Here is a 22,106-nt window from a genome sequence, read left to right as displayed (position 1 = left end):
TTTCAATTCTTGGGTGGTGCTATAGACGTAGCAGATGGCTTCTGTTGCCTGGGCAATATAATCAATAATAGAGGAGGGTGTTCTGAAAGCATCCAGAGAAAGACAAGTTGTAAAAAGTTCAGGGAGCTATTACCTCTACTAGCAGCAAGGATTTCTACAAACGAAGAGTAGATTGCATGTTGAATATATATATATATTCAACATACAACATACATGTACCGTTGGCGAATTTTTTCCCTCTGTCTTTCCTTCTCTTTCCTTTTCCAATGTTTCCGACGAAGAGCTCCGCTCGAAACGTTAAACCCTCCTTCTTCCCTTCCTTCCTGAGCGTCCAATAATACTATATTTGTTCCACGTCCTCGCGTTGTGTTTTCTCTTTGTATTTTCATGTTTGGATTAACTATATATATATAACAGCGCTGGATTAATCGTTAAGCAAAATAAGCACGTGCTTAGGACATCAAGGGAAATGGGGGAGGCCACCACAGAAATGGTAAATGGTTTGTGGCACAGAGGAAATCACTTTAAACTTGATAGAATAATATTTCTTATGGTAAAAAGGTGTAAAAATATCATCTGTCCAATGTCACCATCTATCAGGATTCCCAGAAATCAATTTGTCTATCTCCTTGGCTGTTATCACCTAAGAGAGGCATTTGTATTAGCAATCTGTTAGCGTCATAAACTTTATAGCTTGGCTCGTTGGATATAAATGAGTTGTGTTTTCCTCGAATCCACTAAAAAATGTCACAGGGGTTCTGTCCCGAGGGGGTTGTTGCCCTAGGGAGTGTTTTGTCCGGATCCCATAAATTAATAGTGACTTTTTTTTCCTAGCCAAAATTGTGACTTTATTACTGACTTTTTTGTCCCTGTGACTTTATTACCGGTTACCTTTTATCTCTACCCTGAACATATAGACCTATGGCTAAAAACATTCTTGCTGTGGCCATACTGATTTTAATCCAGGCTATATCGAACAATATAACCTTTATTTCATAGTGTGATATGGTATAATTTGACGAAGATTTAGAAGTTTTAGCAAGTCGAGCGATCCCGAGGAAACACCCTTCCTGCAAAATCCAAGCGAATTTGTAGGTATTAATAAGCTTAGTAGCCAAGTGAAATACGAAAAAAAACCCAAAAAACCCCCAAAACCCTTGTTTCGAGCGAATGATCTACAAATTTTACACAACATTGCTCAATTGGTTGTACAGCGGCTAGCAGGCGTTGTTGCTCGTGAGTTTATTTCAATTTCGTGTTTCCGTAATATATGATAAGCGTTTAAGTGTAACACCAACTATATTTAATTTCCTAGTGTACGATTTTGTTTGATAATATTTACATATATTCCATAACCAAGATACATAGTAGTTTGTTTATGTTTAATTCGATGCGCTTTCTGTTTGATATATTTACTGCATTGAATTTGGTTCCATATTTTATACTGTTTTATAGCTTAGTCAACAAACTTGTTTGTATGTTATTGACTTGTGCTTGTAGTACTTCGTTTGCGCAAGAGAATCTGAATTCTTTCATGTGTATAGGTTTTACAAGTAACATTTTATACTTGCGTCAGCATTTATTATAACTATGCATGTGCAAGCATTTGTTAGTGTCATTATTATTAATACATTGATGTAACTTGTTTTCTACTGCTTGTTTATATCTAAAAACGTAATTATTGAGTCACTAGAAGGAGTTTTTACTTAATACCATCCGTTACATTTGTACACCGTAAAAAAAAAAAAAAAGACAGTCGTTAAATAGCAGCCCACGATATTTTTATAGTCAGACACTTATCTTAATACTAATTCTGTTTCGAAGCCCCAGTTTAAAACTATATTCTTAAACCTAATTTAGACGGATCTTTACCTTTTAACCGACAGATTTAAAAAGTAATTTTTTGTAACTAAACACTTTCAAACTTCGTATATTTGTAGAATGTGTCACATAAAACATCTTTTACTCTTGGCGTTGTTGAGAAAATTCTGTATTTTGGAAGTTATTTTTTGTTAAAGTTGTCGTATTTCGGTAATTTCAACCAATCAATGACGTGTATTCAGCTGAATAAAATTAGTGCTGTTGTTTGTCAACAACAACTATCGGCGGTATATATTTCGTTTGTCACTGTTAGTGTTAAGGTTTTAGGGTTAGAGTTACGGAAAAAATGAAAAATGAAGCACGAAGGAAACTTCAACAAAAAATAACTTCCAAAATACAGAATTTTCTCAACAACGCCAAGAGTAAAAGATGTTTTATGTGACACATTCTACCAGTATACGAAGTTTGAAAGTGTTTAGTTCCAAAAAAAAAAAAAAATAAATAAATCTGTCGGTCAAGAGGTAAAGATCCTCTTAGACTAATGCCGACACTAACTGTGATAACTGTCTTGCTTTTTTTTCAAACATATGCAATACATTAACACATATCGCTAAGATGTACATATTTACGATACATGTCAAGCTGCAGGAAGATCTTTATGTCATGGAAAATAAAATCATCGTTCGTGAGCACGTGGTTATGTGTAAATAAAGCTTTTTGCAAATCACAAGGATGTCTAAGTCTGGTGCTAACTCAGACTTTTGTTCTATTTAGCAGACGAGTGACTACGTTCTCTATTCGTTAAAAATATCTGTTTCAGAGTTTTCCTCTGATGGTTACTGAAAGCCAAGGTACTTCTCATCGATAATGAAGTGCTGCCACGGTTTACATGCGAAATTTTAATTGATTGACTTGGTTGGTGATATTCAAATGTCTTAACCAAGGCCCAAATGCTGTGTAACTGGTAGGATTCAAACCACCTGGCTGGTGGCTCAATTTCGCCCAAGCATGCAAACTCTGGATCTTTTCGGTTTGAACGGCAGTTTTTTCTAGCGGTGTCATATGAAATTGTCACTCATAATTATGACCCTAGAATCGATCAATTGCATTTCAATCTCTTTTAGGGTTAGGGGTGGGGGGAAGGTATCTTTTTTTTCTTCAGAAATGTAAATAAACCCAATCTGTTTCTTAAACGAGGGACATACTCATACAGCACAGAATGCTTTTTAACTCAATAGACGTCTCTGATTGGTTGAAATTGCAGAAATTGAAGAAAAAAAAAACAACAAATATCTTACAAACTATAGAATTTTCTTAATAAAGCCAAGAGAAAAAGATGTTTTATAAACACATTCTACCAGTATACGAAGTTTAAAACTTTTTAGTTACCTAGAAATTATGTTAAAAACTGCCGTTCAAACCGAAAAGATCCCAAACTCTAAATGAAAAGCAGTAACAATAATAATTCATTTATTTTTATTTAATTAGAAAAAAATTGTGCTTTTGCTGATTAAAAATAATGATTAGCTGTCAGTACACGCATACACTCATTCTCACGAATACACACGTAAATCATACGAACGGGCGATTGTGTGTAATCAATTGATTAAATGTTTAATGGGGATAAAATTGCTATTAAACGCTGCCTTTAATAAAACTGACCAATGAAGCTATGATTTTATCTCTCGTTTCAAAATGTTCATACATTAATATCCCATGAAAGGCTTCGTTAAAATGGTCGTGATATACTTTCACGCCAGATTGACGCAATCTCTCAACAAACAGAAAGCCGTCATCTCTTAGAACGTCGAATTCCATTGAAATAACATATGCTTGCGGTATCTTTTTGAAATCTTGTGCAAACAGTGGGCAAAAGTATGGGTTTAAAAGAACTGGCTCAAAATCATAAGAAATATCTTCGTCACCAAAGTCAGTCGACGTTTGAACAGTATGTTGCTTCTGGTACCTTTCGGGTAGTCGATGAACAGACACAGATTGGGAAACTTCGGATTCTTTCAGAAGAGGTGCTGTGTGGTTATTGATCAAAAATTCATCAATATTTTTAGTGTGACCTTGGTAATAGTTGAGCCAATTCTGTGTGATCATTCTTCGACTCATTATAAATGGAGCACTTTTGTCATGAAACAACATCGATGGAGTGAGAAAATCAAATGCTTGAAGAGGCGGACTTATAAGAATTTGAGCTCTTAGAGTAGGAAATGCAGTCTCAACTGCGAGTCTAAGAGAAACTGCTGCAGCTAAGTTTCCACCGGCTTCATCACCTGGATAAAAAGAAAAGAAAAAAATGAAATATATTATATCAAGTAGAGAAAGCAACGTTTTGAACAAAGAAGAATATGTACCGGATTTTCGCAGAATTTTGAATTTTTTAAAAACAATCTCTTTTTCTTTTTTTTTTTGCAATTGTCTGATAATACAGATATATATTTCTTTACTGCCCACAAGGGGCTAAACATAGAGGGGACAAACAAGGACAGACAAATGGATTAAGTCGATTACATCGACCCCAGTGCGTAACTTGTACTTTATTTATCGACCCCGAAAGGATGAAAGGCAAAGTCGACCTCGGCGGAATTTGAACTCAGAACGTAACGGCAGACGAAATACGGCTACGCATTTCGCCCGGCGTGCTAACGTTTCTGCCAGCTCACCGTTGATAATATAGATATAGACTTGCCCAAATGCATCAATAAATTAACATTGATATTTTTTTCACCGTTGTTACAAGCATCTGAAATGGAACTGCCAAAGCGCGATATTCGAGCAATTTTGCTATTCAACTTCAAAAAAGGACGTAAAGCAGTTGAAACTGCTCGCGATATCAACAAAACGTTTGGTGAAGAAATGACCAGTGAGTGGTCAGTTCGAAAATGGTTTAAACGATTTCGCAGTGGAAACCTGAGCCTTGAAGATCGTGAGCGTAGTGGACGACCGTCATCGATGATGGTCAATTAAAGACCGTCGTTGAGAAAGAACCGCGTAAAACCTCTCGAGAACTGGCAAAAGAACTTCAAGTTTGCTAGAAAACTACCTGCAACCATTTGCATGCGATCAGAAAATCAAAAGAGTTTGACAAATAGGTATCACACGATTTGAATGAAAATCAGAAAATGCGCAGATATGAAATTTGTTTGTCGCTTCTTCTCCATAACCAGACCGATCCATTTCTCGACCGTATTGTAACTTGCGATGGAAAGTAGGTTCGACATAACAAAAAAGACTTTCTTTGCTGTGGTTGGACCAAAACAAAGCACCGAAAACCTTCCCTAAACCCGAGCTTTTCAAAAAGAAGGTTATGGTAACTCTTTGGTGGGATACTGCTGGATTCATTTACCATAACTTCTTAAAATCCGGAAAAACCATTACTGCAGAAACATATTGCCATGAAATTGCCAAAATGAACAAAAACTGCTATTCTTCCGTCCCCGACTGGTCATCAGAAGAAGGCCAATCATTCTTCATTACAATACTCGACCACACGTTTCACGAATAACGCTTCAGAAGTTGAGGGAACTTGGCTACGAAGTTCTTCCCCAGGAAACCACCAAGGTACTTGAAAAAGTGGTAGTCGGTAGGAGAAAGGTGTGGGAAATAAGCTGGTTGGGGAAGAACTTAGTAGCCAAGTTCCCTCAACTTCTGAAGCGTCATTAGTGAAACGTGTGGTCGAGCATCGTAATGAAGAATGATTGGCCCTCTTCTGATGGCCAGTCTGAGATGGAAGAGTAGCAGTTTTTTGTTCATTTTGGCAATATGTTTCTGAAGTAATGTTTTTTCCGGGTTTTAAGAAGTTATGGTGAATGAATCCAGCAGTATCCCCACCAAAGAGTTACCATAGATGATATTTATCCAAGGTACTGTACAGTGAGATCGAACCCAGAACTACACATCATGCCTATTGCCAATAAACAAAGACAAAACTAAATAATTCTGTTTGGTTAGACAGTACAATTCCTGTTGTTAAATATATGTTTATATCGAACATTTTTAACAAGATTATACATCAAAAATCGCTTCACGGCCTTTTCGCTAAGATCAAAGGGAAGTTCACACATTAATCATATCATATACAGACGATATGATCGATATTATTCAGCACCAGGTCAGCATTAGCACACCTAAGGCCAAAAGAATTTTGGCAATGACTACCCGATCTTTTTCCAGACATAAGTATATATTTTCCAATGTTTCTTTCCTTTTATTAAGATAGTAACATATGACTTGGAGATGTGGTTGCTATTTCTAGCAGACAAAGAAAACACTCAAAATATAAAATGTTGTTTTGCTCTAGGTTAGCTTTGACCTGTGAGGCCTAGAATCAAACGCACTTCAGCCTTAATCTCGAATCTTTTTAAATTAGATGATTTGGCCAGTGATGTCGGATGGATGAGTGCAGGCTGTACGGACCACACAGGATAACCACTTTTATACACTTATCGGTCTCCTTTTGCCGTACCGCTAAGTTACGGGGACGTAAACACACCAGCATCGGTTGTCAAGCGATGGTGCGGGGACAAACACAGACACACACATACATATATAAATACATATATACGACGGGTTTCTTTCAGTTTCCGCCTACCAAATCCACTCACAAGGCTTTGGTCAGCCCGAGGCTATAGTAGAAGACACTTGCCCAAGGTGCCGCGCAGCGGGACTGAACCCAGAACCATGTGGTTGATAAGCAAGCTACTTACCACACAGATCACTGGATTTGGTTACCATTTTAGTATAACGATAACGTATAATTCTTCTTTGACACAAAATCACAATATTTCGTGTGGCCGAGGAAAAAGATTGATAGTGTTGACATTATTTAATCTCTACAGATTCAAACTTCAAAGACTATCAAAGATCAACTTTACCATCCAATATTGCTTGGTTGCATTGATAAAGTAATTTTATTTATTATGTTAGCCAACCATAAATGAGGAGACGTATGACCAAAATGTTCCAGTTTTGACCATCCCACCTTTTCTTTCTTTCTTTTTTCATTATCCAGTGTCTTTGCGGTTTTTAACACGATAAATGTGCGGCTTGTGAGATTTGGTTGTTATTTCTAGAAGATCGAGCAGCCTTGTAGAAGCTCCTCTGACTCGTTTTGTACCGTAAATCTTCGAGTATAATCCGCATTTTTTCCCCAAAATTTAATGGTCAAAATCCCTAGTGAGTACTATATACGAGGTTAAAAATGAAAAATATTTTCTAAGCAATGTCCGAGTCTCTATTTGCTGTCCTGCAATTTTTATTCAGACGCATTTTGTGATATCGGGCGCAAAACTACCTTAAGCTAAGCCTGAAAGCAATGAAGTCATAAAAGAATCATCCATAACTTGCAGTAAGCAATATTTATTAAACTTTATTACTGATATTTCTTTATTTTCTGCAAACAAAATGCACAAAAAAGCAACACGTTTGCATTATGTTATATATACAATAATAATAAAGGACGTTACCGCATACATTTTTATAAACCAAAGACATTATATAGACCTCCTTGACTCAAGTTAGAGAAGGGGTGCATATTATACTCAAGGGCGGACTATACTCGAAGATTTACGGTATGTATCAATCACGCATTAGAGTAAACTCAATTGACTGTAGCTTGTAAAATATAAATGTACATTACAAATTCATCAATTGTACACAACACCAGTTATCGTTGTTGCTCTCTGTATAAAGAATGGCTTTAAAATATTTCGTTTCTTACGTTGATTGAACCTTTTGTTACCATATTTCTGTTGAAATGCACCCTCTTTCTTTCAACTTATTACGAAAATAAGAATACAATACATTAACTTGGTCATTATCCGTGGAACATAATTTAACATGAAATTTTAAGGAAAATTTGGACCTTTTCGGTTTGAACGGCAGTTTTTCTAGCGGTGTCATATGAAATTGTCACCCATAATTACGACCCTAGTATCGATCTATTGCATTTCAAACTGTTTTAGGGTTGGGGTTAGGGGTGGGGGAATGGTATCTTTTTTTCTTCAGAAATGTAAATAAACCCAATCTGTTTCTTAAACGAGGGACATATTCATACGGCACAGAATGTTTTCACCTCAATAGACGTCATTGATTGGTTGAAATTGCAGAAATTTAAGAAAAACAACAACAAATATCTTACAAACCATAGAATTTTCTCAATAAAGCCAAGAGAAAAAGACGGTTTATAAACACATTCTACCAGTATACGAAGTTTAAAAGTGTTTAGTTACGTGGAAATTATTTTAAAAAACTGCCGTTCAAACCGAAAAGATCCGAACCTTTTGTTACCATATTTCTGTTGAAATACACCCTTTTACTTTCAATTTATTACGAAAATAAGAATAGAATACATTAACTTATTCATTATGCGTGGAACATAATTTAACATGAAATTTTAAGGAAATTTTAATTTAGATCGCTTTAAAACAGGAAATTTGTATCAAAGAACTAGGAGCGGTCTCAGGGGGGTTGATATCAAAAGGATTATATTTCTTTTGATATTGTCTTCAAACATTCTTGCTCATTGTTTGAAATTTAAAACTACATTTCCATTTTATTGATTCATCGAATATTTGAACACCTCTAACTCGTAGTATCTTATGCCCCACTCCACTCCTCTGTCCAGAAAACTCTCAATTCTTATCTTACAAAAACTTAAAAAGCAATACTTGTAAGGAATTATCAAATATACTTTTCTTTTATAATCCTATTATCATCTAGAATACATTAGATCAATGTAAATCATCTTGATTAATATTTTATTTTACCGACTTGAAAGGAATGAAGTGAAACGGAGTAGAAAAATTTTAAGGATCACTCAAAAGCGAATACGCAGGAACGGTGAAGTGAGATTTGTCGTCATATATCAATCAACTCGAACATTTTATTGCTTTTCTTTGTTTGTTACAAAGAGTGAATATCGAACATAACGGCTCAGTAGGTTTACAAAGCAAAAGATTGAAACGTCCATTTTCTTTAAAGGGCTGTTGTTGTTATTGTGTGTGCGTTCGTACGTGGATGTGTGTGTATAAAAGGCAAGTAGTTGTATCCTATGAGTTCACGAAATTGTAGTTTGTAATCATATAGATTGTGATGACAGCAAAATCTCGTTTCTTCGATTTGACGAGAGAGAGAGAGAGAGAGAGAGAGAAAGTGGCACAGATCATCTAATACAACGTGGATAATACTGACATAATATCTTATTTCTTTATTGCCCACAAAGGGCTAAACATAGAGGGGACAAACAAAGACAGACAAAGGGATTAAGTCGATTATATCGACCCCAGTGCGTAACTGGTACTTAATTTATCGACCCCGAAAGGATGAAAGGCAAAGTCAACCTCGGCGGAATTTGAACTCAGAACGTAGCAGCAGACGAAATACCGCAAAGCATTTTGCCTGGCGTGCTAACGTTTCTGCCAGCTCGCCGCCTTATAAAAATTAAGATTGACGTGCCCCAGGTGAGGATCGAACTCACGACCTTCAGATTCCTCGACATATTTTATTTGATTATGAGACTGACGCACTGGCTACTGACATAATACCTAGCCACTACCAAAACGAACTCTGAAGTTGAAATTCCGGATTGAAACTTAGGGAGAGGACAAAAAAAAAAAAAAACCCCAAAACACTTCTCTCTGCATTTTCACGTGAAAACTAAGAACTTTCCTTTGATGGCTGCCGACAATTTTTAGGTTAGGTACAATACAATGAATTTCGAGGACACAGTCGGTTAGATTGACCTCAGTACTTGACTGGTAATTATTTTATCTACCTCAACTGTATTTCAATTCAGCACATAAAAGGTGTAGGTAAGGGTTATGTGGTTACCTTTGTTACACAACTACGTGAATCTGGTTCGATTCATTTACTGCTGAAGCTTTGTGTGTATCTCTCTCTCTCTCGATATATATATATATATATATATATATATATATATATATATATATATATATATATATATATATATATATATACATATATTTACTTAAGTTGAAGCACCAAATCAGTGTGGTATTATCCATACAACTCAAAGGTGAATAAAATCAAAATAAGCAACAGTATATTAAGAGGTGATGCAGTACGGCCGTTTCAAATGACTCCATTTAAGTGAACAATGCAATCATTACATCATTAGATTTAGTAGTTGATAAAAAGACTTAATCAATTAAAAATGAACCACAATCCCTCACAAGCTATGACCCCAACAAACTTCATACATTTCTTGGAAGTGTAGTATGTTCTTAGCTACATTAGTGGCAACACAGATTCTTTCCATCTTCTTGCTCTATTAGAGTATTTGAGTAAAATTATATTAATGTGTCCAACTGATAAAAATTCTATTTATTTATTTATGCAGCTGAGGATAGCCCTGCATTTAAATTGATGTAATGATTGCATTGTTCAATTAAATGGAGTCAGTTGAAACAGTTGTGCTGCAGCACTTCTTGATATCCTGTTGCTAATTTATATATATATATATATATATATATGTATGTATGTATGAATCTGCACTGCAAAAATTATCACATTGTATTTAAGCTGGGACAAATAATCAACACACTGTGTTTAGATCACTTAATTTTGTGAATTCCGTCAAGTGGTGGATATTTTGTCAGAATTTTAATACTTTGACGTTGAAAATGTTCTAGTGCTTTAGTATTCTTTAATTCTACCAGACAATTATTATTTTTACATCGAATTTCTCGATTTTATTTACTTCCTGCAAGTGTGTAATAACAACGCTGCCATCTTCAAATGGAAAATTTATCGGTACATAAAAATAAAAAATAATAATTTAGCAGTTGAAACAACACTGATAAATCAGTTATCAAATGAAAATAGGCGATCACTGGCTTGTAATGTAAACAGAACTGGTAAATTAATGTAACTTACAGTAAACAAACACATACACCCATTTGTGCAACATACTTATATACTTATGTAGGGAAACAATAATTGAAAAATTACTGGTGTTGCAACTTGCTGTCTGGCTGAATAAAAATCTGTTATGTACAACAGAATTGGTATTAGATTAAAACAGCTACCAGTGTATCATACTTGATGAAAATACAGCACAAAAGGCAAATTAACTGTGGTATTCGTCTAGAGACAATATCACTTACAGATGTACTCTGTTTAAAAATACAAATACGTCAGTAACAGACGAAAATCGTTAAGCAGGGGTGATGAGAATGCTGAATGTGCATTTCTGTCTCTTTGGGTTTTGAAAGTAAGATGTATCCATGGCCAACTGCATACTAAGACAGAATCGCTATGGATACAGGAAAATGGTGATTGAAAAATCACTGCAGTATTGATAAAGTTGACTTTGTGCTAGGTATTGTGAGGCTAAAGAACAGGGATACAGGAACAGGTGTCTAACTGTATAAGAGATACATGGTAGTGACGAATAGTTATAAGAAGTTGAGAATTCTGGAGCAGAGATAGAATTAGCTCTTTCAGAAGCTTAATCATTTGCAAACAAGCACAGTATTTATATCTTTCACAAGGTAACCTTGCAGTTATTCAGAAATATATGCATATCCACTCTTAAACTGTCACAAAAAGAGTCAATACAAAAACTGTTAAAGAGGGATGCATGATGCTTCTAGTCTGAAATCCTCATATATTGGTTTTAAATTTTGGTACAGGGCCTGCAATTTCATGGGAAGTAGTAAGTCAATTATATCGACCCCAGTGCTCAACAGGTACTGATTTTATCTACTCTGGCTCCTGTGCAGGTGGCACGTAAAAAACACCATTTGAGCATGGCTGTTGCCAGTACCGCCTGACTGGCCCTCATGCTGGTGGCACGTAAAAGCACCTACTACACTCTTGGAGTGGTTGGCATTAGGAAGGGCATCCAGTTGTAGAAACTCTGCCAGATCAAGATTGGAGCCTGGTGCAGCTATCTGGTTCAGCAGTCCTCAGTCAAATTGTCCAACCCATGCTAGCATGGAAAGCGGACGTTAAACGATGATGATGATGATGATGTAAGGATGAAAGGTAAAGTCAACCTTGGTAGAATTTGAACTCAGAATGTAAAAGTAGAGGAAATAATGCTAATTTTTTGCTTGGCATGCAAACAATTTTGCCAGCTTGCTGCATTGAACTATATATTACTAACCAAAATGATTGATCATTCATACACAAATGTAATTATTATGACATATTCCAAACATTGACGGTGACATCGTAGAACATCCTGAGTCTGAAATACCAAAGTAGTCATCACCATTTTATGACAACTTTATGAACATAACTGATTTCAGTAACATTCCAAGATGACCGAGAGTTTATTGTTGGCTAACAAATGTCCTCCACTCCAATATTAGTCTCACTGTTATGAGAAACACTAATGGGATGATGGATTCCTTATTGTTTGGATCAAGTATGTTCACACAGATTTACATCTCACAATACTCAATTAGGTTCATAACCCTCTGATCAACTTTCGTTAGCAATTCTTCAGTTGAGAATGACAGTCGCTACCTTTAATTTCAGTGAACCTGCTTCTGATTATGTAGGCTAATGCAGGACTCACTATTTTAACAGCAGACCAGCCATGTTGTCTTGTGGGAGAAGAGATGCAGTGTTGGTCACTTTGTGCTGCTTTCTATGTTTACATTTATTGGTGAGATATCTTATACTAGGTCAAAGTATTGTTGTTTTGTTTGTTCCTTCTCAAGCCATGCCTGGCTCATAAGGGCCGGTTTCTCGGTTTCCTTGGCGTATAGGTTCTCCACCTGGACAGGATGCTGGTCCATCGCAAGTGAGCTGCATGATGTAGGAGGAAAGAATGAGAGAAAGTTGTGGCGAAAGAGTTAGCAGAAGTTTGCCATTACCTTCAGCTGGAGCCATGTGGAGCTTAGGTGTTTTCGTTCATAAACACACACATCGACCAGTCTGAGATTTGAACCCGCAATCCCTCGATCGCGAGTCCACTGCTTTAATCACTAGGCCATGTGCCTGCACACGGTCAAAGTATTGTTGAGATCCATCTCCACTTGTGTTGGTTATTCACTGGTGCTCAATTTTTCAAACTTCTTTTTTCTTCACATGTACTTTCCTTCATTGAATTGAGAGAAAAGCATCTATGTAGACAATTGATGGCGTAACATTTACATGGTGTGGGCAGCTCTTTGAAGCCGATATCATGTAATCATGGCTTTACTGATAGAATTATTGGGTTACTTGCGCAAGTTGGCATTTCTCCATCTGTTGTGCCACTACCTCAGACATCTCTTGTTGTATATCTCTAACTCACGGAGATGTCACCTATATGTTCCACTTTCAGATCCTTTTAAGGAGAATGGATACAACTGCAATAACTTTGGCTGATGGTCAGCTGTACAACATAAATTGTTTGCTTCATAAGTTACATGACCTCATTGCAAGATTCAGTCATGACTTTTCTTAGCCTTTGGAGCAAATGGAATTAAAAAGTTTGGTAACTAAACAGAGCCTCTTAATAACAGCTAAGGGAGAAACCTTGGATATTCTGCTTCTCAGACACTATAGATATTCATTCCATCAAAAGAATGTTTGGATCTTTACCTTTTGACCTACAGATTTAAAAAAATAATTTTTTGTAACTAAACACTTTCAAACTTCGGACACTGGTAGAATGTGCCATATAAAATATCTTTTACTCTTAGCATTTTTGAGAAAAACTTATATTTACGAAGATATTTCACATTAAAGTTCTCGTATTTTGGTAATTCCAACCAATCAATGATGTGTATTCAGCTGAATAAAATTACTGCTGTTGTTTGTCAACAACTTCTGGCAGTGTATATTTTGTTTGTCGCTCTTATTTATGACAACCCTAACCCTAAAACCTTAAAACCAGTACAAACGATGTCATAAATAACAGTGACAAATGAAAAATACACCGCCAATAGTTGTTGTTGACAAACAATGGCAGTAATTTTATTCAGCTGAATACACATCATTGATTGGTTGAAATTACTGAAATACGAGAACTTTAAGGTGAAACATCTTCGTAAATATAAGTTTTTCTCAAAAATGCTAAGAGTAAGACACGTTTTATATGTCATATTCTACCAGTTGTCCGAAGTGTTTAGTTACAAAAATCATTTTTTAAATCTGTAGGTCAAAAGGTAAAGATCTGAATGTTTAAATATAAATTGGTCAATTCAAGTTCCTAAGTTTCATATATGAACAGGTGCTGAAAAATTCTGGCATTAAGGGTATCACAAAAGGCCTGGTTAGAGGCCCAACCTTCTGAGTTCTTTTACAGGGTTTAGAAAAACTGAAGGACTGTTACAATAAGTATGTGAATCATACTTAACTGATTCCCCTGTATTTTCTTTTACTCAAAGCCAGGAACTTTTCAGCACCCCCTCATATATTGTATGCAAACAGAAATTTTAACAGTTGTCAAACTACAGTATATAATGTAGTGTCTTTTATGTAACTGTAAGCTATAATTTGTTTGAACTGTGAGTTTAGTGGAATGTGATGGCAATTTAATGAGCCAGAAATCCTAACCATGCCTAAACATAAACCATTGTGCCAAGAATTTTTAGTACATCTACATTCTGCAGCAAGACTATATAATATATCAAACACGACTACACTGCAATGTCTATAGTTTCTAAAAGTTTTCAAGTAATACTTCTTACTGTACTTGTTGTTTTTAACCTTTATGCACAATTAAAGAGAATTTTTCATTTTTTATTAATTGCATAGCAAGTTAAAGCTTTTCCAATTAATTTGTGAGACCTTGCCATCATCATCATCATTTAACGTCCGCTTTTCATACTAGCATGGGTTGGATGATTTTGACTGAGGGCTGGCGAACCAGATGGCTGCACAAGGCTCTAGTCATGATCTGGCAGAGTTTCTACAGCTGGATGCCCTTCCTAACGCCAACCACTCTGAGAGTGTAGTGGGTGCTTTTATGTGCCACCAGTACGGGGGCCAGTCAGGCAGTACTGGCAACGACCTTACTCGAATCTTTTCACACATGCCACCAGCACATGTGCCAGTAAGGCAATGCTGGTAATTGCCTTTTGCATTTCATATGTGTAATAGTCTATTGAGGTATTTTCCTTCAACTCTCTCATTAGTACTCATAATCAACGTTACTGTATTCCATCTAGTTTAATATCTACTGATCGTTATTAATCTTACTAAGTAGAACATGATTTACTGTATACTTTATATTATAGTGCTTTCACCAGCTGGATTTGTAGACCAGATTCACCCCACCCTACTGGTTATGTATATTGACTAAATTTTCCAGAACTTTCAATTAACAGATCTGATCAGCGTCATCTCCTCTGCTTTATATTTTGAGAATATCAAACTCAAGGATAATCTGTTCTGCACCCAACTATATTACATAAGTGAGAGCCAACCATATTTATATATATATATGAGATGCAACATTATTTCAATGCTTGCTCTCTCTATAGACTGTAACTGTTGAATGGACAACAGTCAGGCATGTATACAATTTGAAACCCTCAGAAACAATTTCAGAGTGCATCTCCATGGTTTTCATTTATAAATATAATTGCTCCAAAACTTGCAACTGAACAGAGATTCAAAATAATCATGGGAAATTATTTTAAATGTAAAAAGAAAAAGTCGATTTTGGACCTAACCTCACCTATGGCCATGAATATCAGGTAATGACTGAAAGAGGACAATCATGGATACAAGTAGCAGATATGGTGCTTGTTTGGAGGATCTTCAAAATAATGTTACTCAGCAGAGTGTGCAGCGAAGAGATGAAGGCATCTCTCCAGGTCAAGCCACTACTTCTTCACATTAGAAAGTCACAGCTCTGGCACTATGAACAAATGACTGGAATGTTGCAGGAAAGAATCACAAGATGGATTTTTCAAGGCAGGCCAACTAGCAGGGGACCGGGGAGCAGACAAAGGCTGAGATGGCTGGATATCATCCATAGGCTCAGCTGGTCAAGCTTGAAAATCCAGTTGATAAGTGTAATGAAAGTAGTTTCTGCTAAGACCCTATGGAGGAGATGCCCGAGGACTCTACCTGAATGTCCCTCCCAAGAATAATAGGTGTAGAAAAGGGATAGATGGATGGAGAAAATATGCATCTGAAGGGTTTACTCATGTTTAACATATGACTTTAGTAACTTTATAAAGTTACTGCTATCTATTTTGAATGATGATTTTCACTTCTTAGTGAACATTTTAATAGAGTTGTCAATGTGCTGCCAAAGATTGGACAAGTTCTGCATTACATCCTAGTTTTAATTTAAATTTTGGGGTTCCTTGACAAGAATTAATCATTAATTAAAACAAAAGCACCCACTTAATCAAGATTTTTTAGTTCATAAACAGACCCAGTATATTCTTTTAACGGTTGGTGTTAGGAAAGGCATCCAACCATAGAAACCATGCCAAAGAAAACAGAAGAGTTTGGCTGTCTTCTGGCATACCAGCTTCTGTTAAACCATCCAACCCAAGCCAGCATAGGAAACATATGTTAAAGGAAGATAATGCTTAAAACTCCAACATTTTAAAACTTTTACTTAGTTCTGTATAGAATAATTGTCAACCTGTATATTGATTGCTCTCATGATACACAGGAATATTTAAGATGTATACAGTATTGTGTTTCTCAACCATTTTATTTTACCTATGGGGCCCTTTTATTCCTATTTTACTCAGATGGCCCTCATAGCCATTCTATGTTTTAAAAAAATTGTTAAAATATTTTGTCTGTTGTAGAAATATAACTGATTTATTGCAGATAAATTTTAACAACAAAATCTTATACAGACCCCCAGGGGCCATATAGACCCTGACTGAGAACCATTAATCTCATGTAATTGACCACAAGCTGATATCCTCAATGAATCAAGACTTGAGTATGTGAGTCTTTTCTACCAATAGAAAGCCCAATAAAGTGTAAAAAATTTTCTAACACAATTGTAGATTAAATTGGTCTCCATATTTCACTCGTATTTATCTTACTGACCTTATTGACCTTAGAAGGAAGAATGGAAAAGTCATTCTTGATAGTGTTTTAACTGAGAATGTAACAGAACACTGCTAATCCCAAACACATTACTAATTCTACCATCAAGCATGTCTGTCTATGCTATCATGAGTCTAAGTAGGAGAAAGAAAAGTAAAAATCTACTATGTTGTGTTCCAACCTATATATATTACAATTCTGTAAATTCCATCTTGAATATTCCCCATAAATATATTGTTTATTAGATTATTGTAAATAAAGAGCAGACAAATAAATTTTAGCTATCAAATTTTACACTTTGTTTTACTAAAAACCCAGAAATTTTTTTAAACTTTCCTATTATGTAAATAGAGTCTGATGATAGCCTCTACAAAGTTTCTGAAATCATTAACAAGAAAACCCCACACATACTTGTATGTGGGACTAGGTTTAGTGCTAACACACAAAGCTCTTAGCTCTTGAATCACTTTGTAACCTTTACCAATTAAAATAAAACAAATGAAGGCTTGTTTACATCTAGATTGTTCCAGTTGCGAATTAAATCATCGATCAAAGAATATATCTGCATATTTGACCTAAGAGTAGGCACACAAAGAGAGAGACCAATAAGAAAAGAATAAATACGCACAAAATGGTGAAACCACACCACAGAGTAAAGACTTTTGTACATTAATTCTATACTTTAAGAATGTGATCTCCAAAGGATTCAGTGATGGATAATCTAAGGTTATATTCCGACCAAATATTCTATTCTTAGCACAAGTTTCTACCTTTAAAAAAATATTTATTCATTGTTCTACAAACTCGTTTCAGTGACATTTATATAAACAATGTTTGACATTGAGAAAATGCTGAAAAACCAACAAATAAAACAGAAGTAAACAAGACTAACATCTGAAATAAAAAATAATAGCTAGATAAGATAATATTGCTATGTACAAGGTGTGCCTTATGATTTTACTTTTAAGAAACAAATTTTCTAGATATAATCTTGTTATGGTATCATAGCATTTGAATTGGAGAAAATGACTTATTTCCTGTTATGCTTTTCTTGAAGTATGCAACGGGAAAAAAAATATGCTGAGATGTTCATGCTTTTCCCAAAGATATTAGTGATAATGTGAAGAGAAGAATAGGTGTAGTTAATGGCTGGAATCAAATTATAGATGCTTGTTGCTGGAATTTGGCTTTTGTTTTAAAGTACTTACCACTATGTAATTAGAAGTACATAATCCATGCATGTATTTTGTTGTTATTAAGTGCTTTAGAAATGTCCATGCTCAAATTCAAATTTTATCCAATTAATGATATGTTTTGTTATTTTCTTTGTGAGCATACGCTTGTTACTGGGCAGTCACAGGCAGCTGTGATTGAGCAAAAATTATGAAGAAGAAATAGATATTATAAAACACTGGAACCTTCATATTAACCAGCAGACTGCTTGGCCTGAGAATTGAAACCTAAAACAAAATTCTCGCTTTAAGGATAATAAAAAGTTTAATCCATTAAGGATGAACTCAACAATTTATGTTGCACACTCTGAAATATGTAGGAAGGTATAACTAATGATAAACAATACAAATTTTTAGGTATCCTTGTGGTGTGTAATGTAATACATGTAGACAAATGTAAAAGAACATCGTTTTTTAAATTGTCAGTAGAGAGATAAAAAAACGACATTTATATACATTTGACAATGTCTATTAGATTATATATAACAGCAGTAGATAAATATTTGTATTGTTTACTATTGGCTATATGATGATGTGTTGAAAAGTTCATAGGCTGACTATGAAGGAGTGATACTTGAGCTTTGAAATCTTGCATGCATTGATTTCAACTGTTCTTATTAACAACTGCATAGTTTCTTTCCAGGTGAACTGACATGTCACGGTTCAAAGACTTCAAAAGTAACTAGTAGCAACTTCTCTTGAAAATGTACAAAATTTGGCATCGAAGTATTATCAAGTACCTACAGAAAAACAGTTTAACTTCCAAGGACATTCATGCTGATATGATTGCTGTATTAGGGAATAATGCTCCACCTTTATCAATAGTGCAAAAGTGGGTAGCTGAATTTAAGATGGGAAGGTGGAGTCTTGAAGATGACCCAATGTCTGGATGACCTGCAACTGCCACCACTAAGGAAAACATTGATTGTGTTCAGCACATGGTGATGGATGATAAGTGATTGACAATAAATCAAATAGTCAATGCTATTAACTTATGCTGTGAGAGATTTGAGAATAGTTTGCACAATAAAGGTTTCTGCTCGGTGGGTACCATATCTTCTGACACCTGATCAAAAGCACAAAAGGCTGATCAGATCATGGCGAAATCTGACATTGCTTGAGCCAGATCCAGCTGGTGTCCTTGAACATCCCCCAAGTCCAAATGTGTGTTGACCACATCACTTTGATCCAGAGATAAAGAGACAATCCATGCAGTGGAAACACCCCTCCTCACCTGCTCCAAAAAGGGTCAAGGTTGTATCATCCGCAGTGAAAACGATGGGTAGAGTTTTTGAATGCTAAAACCATTCCATTTATTGACTATTTTCAAAAGGGCCAAACCATCAATAAAGAGTATTATGCCAACTTCTTGAGGCAGTTACAAAAGACTATTAGGACCAAATACTTAGGAGAACTGACAAAAGGAGTCTTGGTTCATCAAGCTTATATTCCTGCACACAAGTCCTTGGTTTCAATGGTTGCTGTGCATGACTGTGGACTTGAATTGTTTGATCATCCACTCTGTTCTGATTTGGCCCCATCTGACTATCATCTGTTCCCCAATATGAAAAAAAGGACTTGTCCTATAGTTCTGACTGCAACTTGTTTTCTTCTACCCTCTCACCTAATCAATTTTAGCTAACAAGATGAAAGCTTCTTCACCAATGAGATCCAAGCACTGCAACACCAATGGAAGAATTGTGTAGACTGCAAGGGGGACATGTTGAAAATAAACCTCATTGAATCACATTTTATTAGTGTCTCAATCAGCCTATGAACTTTTCAGCCAACCCTTGTACATTAATATGCATTTTAGGACAAGTAATTTTGTAAATAAAAAAAAAAAACACTTCTGCTAAATACAACTAAATGAAATTAAACAAGAAGAAAAAAATATATTTCATAACAGATTTAATGCAGAATCAATTATTTTTCTTATCATAATTAATACACAAAATCATTTCATTTTTAGATGTTTTATTTACAATTTATTTTTTGTTATTAATTAGAAAGAAGATGGCAAAATGGAATTGAATACAAAGGTTAATGAAATACAAGCAATAAAATCAAAAGTTTTTTTTTTAAATCACATGCTTTAGTAGGAACATAACAAATAAATTATTTATAATTCATAATTTAAAAAAAAAACCTAAGTCAATTTATTATGAGGACATTGTGGGATTTCATTGAAAATTCCTGAATCCATATTCCATAGGTGAGGAATAACACCTTCACAGCCAGTGAACTTTCTGCTCTTCTTTAAGGATTGAAGGCAATTCAGATACATACATATATACACACACACACACACACACATATATAGAGGGAACCTGTGGAAGAGGTAGACCCAGGAAGACCTGGGATGAGGTGGTGAAGCACAACCTTTAAACATTAGGCTTCACTGAGGCAATGACTAGTGACCGAGACCTTTGGAAATATGCAGTGCGTGAGAAGACCTGGCAAGCCAAGTGGGACCATAACCCATGGCCTATGCCAGTGGTGTAACCAGCACACATATGCGTATCTTTCCTTCATTGGACACTAAACTCTGCTTGTGAAGACCTGTTGAGGCAAGTGAAATCTAAATCGAATCAAATTTGATGACTGGCACCTGTGCCAGTGGAGCACAAAGAGCACCATCTGAGTGTGATCATTGCCAGAGCAGCAGACTGGCTTCCGTGCCGGTGGCATGTGAAAAAACATTCAAGTGAGGTCGTTGCCAGTGCCCCTGGACTGGCTCCTGTGCAGGTGGCATGTAAGAAACACCATTTGAGTATGGCCGTTGCCAGAACCGCCTGACTGGCTCTCGTGCCGGTGGCACGTAAAAGCACCCACTACACTCTCGGAGTGATTGGCATTATGAAGAGCATCCAGCTGTAGAAACTCTGCCAGATCAGATTGGAGCCTGGTGCAGCCATCTGGTTCACCAGTCCTCAGTCAAATCGTCCAACCCATGCTAGCATGGAAAGTGGACATTAAACGATGATGATGATGATGATATAAATGCAGTTTAAATATATATTGTTCAATCAAGACTTCAATAACAGTAATAAACATACTTTATGCTGCCTTTTGTAATAAACAGCCAGGTAACATTTCCACTGACATGATTAAAATATATATATATATATATTTTAATCATGTCAGTGGAAATGTTACCTGGCTGTTATATATATAATACTGGTATCAAAAATAATCCAATGATTTCGTGAGTTACAAGAGAGCCTCGACATGTTAGAAGTAGCAGCAAAATTCTTCTCTAACCACAGCAATAAAATGGGATGGTCATAGTGGCACACTTTGGCCATAGGTCTGCTTGATCAGGACTGAACAGCAACTCAGTGTTTTGAAACTGTATCAGATTAAATCCAACAAAAGTTTGGGTTAAAAAGAAAAAAAATTTAAGTGTTCGGAGAAGCAGTGTATAAGACAGAAGTAGGTAAAGAGACTTCATGATGGTGCAAACTTCAGTCTCTGTGCTAGAGTGTGTGGATTGAAAGAGTCAAGAGGAGTTGTGAATATTGAAGTCATCAAGGATGATGAAAGAAAGCGAGATGGATGCCTGAATTAGAGCACAAAAATTAGTTAGTATTTACCAAAACCTCATGCAACTTAACCATTTTGTTACCACATCTATACTAAAATACAGTGCTTTTGTTTCAGCTAAGTTATAGAATAATGAAAAACTTATTGAAACAACTTTGTCGTTATTAAGCTGGCATTTAGAACATAAACTAATGTGAAATTTTGATAGCAAGTTTTAATTTAGATCACTTTAAAATGGAACTAGCAGTATCGCCTGGCGTTGCTCGTGTTGGTTTCGAACCTTTAGAATTGGAATTTTTGAAAAGTAAAAATTTTGCATTATGTAGCTTGTTATTCTCTTTAAGCGAACATTTTTCTGGTTGAAATACACCGAAAAATGGCAACACAGCAGTCAAAAAATCGTAAAAAATAGGGATTTTCATAGAAACAAAAGCACCTTTTTGATGTAAATAATTTTTGGTGTTAACATGGTCCGATTTGAATTTTTTCTTCTAGGGAAGGAAGAGCAAG

General features: G+C 35.6%; 1 protein-coding gene across 3 annotated transcripts in view; it reads right to left on the bottom strand.

The window, feature by feature from the left end:
• Nucleotides 1-3,283: 3,283 nt before the first annotated feature.
• The window catches only part of LOC115215585 (arylacetamide deacetylase), a 63,651-nt gene continuing 44,828 nt past the window's right edge, over nucleotides 3,284-22,106 (bottom strand). For all 3 annotated transcript variants that reach the window (XM_036506026.1, XM_029784792.2, XM_036506027.1), the window contains one exon: nucleotides 3,284-4,103. In XM_036506026.1, the coding sequence (XP_036361919.1) occupies nucleotides 3,457-4,103 (647 nt within the window). In that variant the 3' untranslated portion in view covers nucleotides 3,284-3,456. The remainder of the gene's footprint in view (nucleotides 4,104-22,106) is intronic.

The sequence above is a fragment of the Octopus sinensis genome, linkage group LG9 (assembly GCF_006345805.1).
Source record: "Octopus sinensis linkage group LG9, ASM634580v1, whole genome shotgun sequence".
In the NCBI taxonomy this organism is placed as follows: domain Eukaryota; kingdom Metazoa; phylum Mollusca; class Cephalopoda; order Octopoda; family Octopodidae; genus Octopus; species Octopus sinensis.
This window is presented reverse-complemented; position numbering and strand designations above follow the sequence as displayed.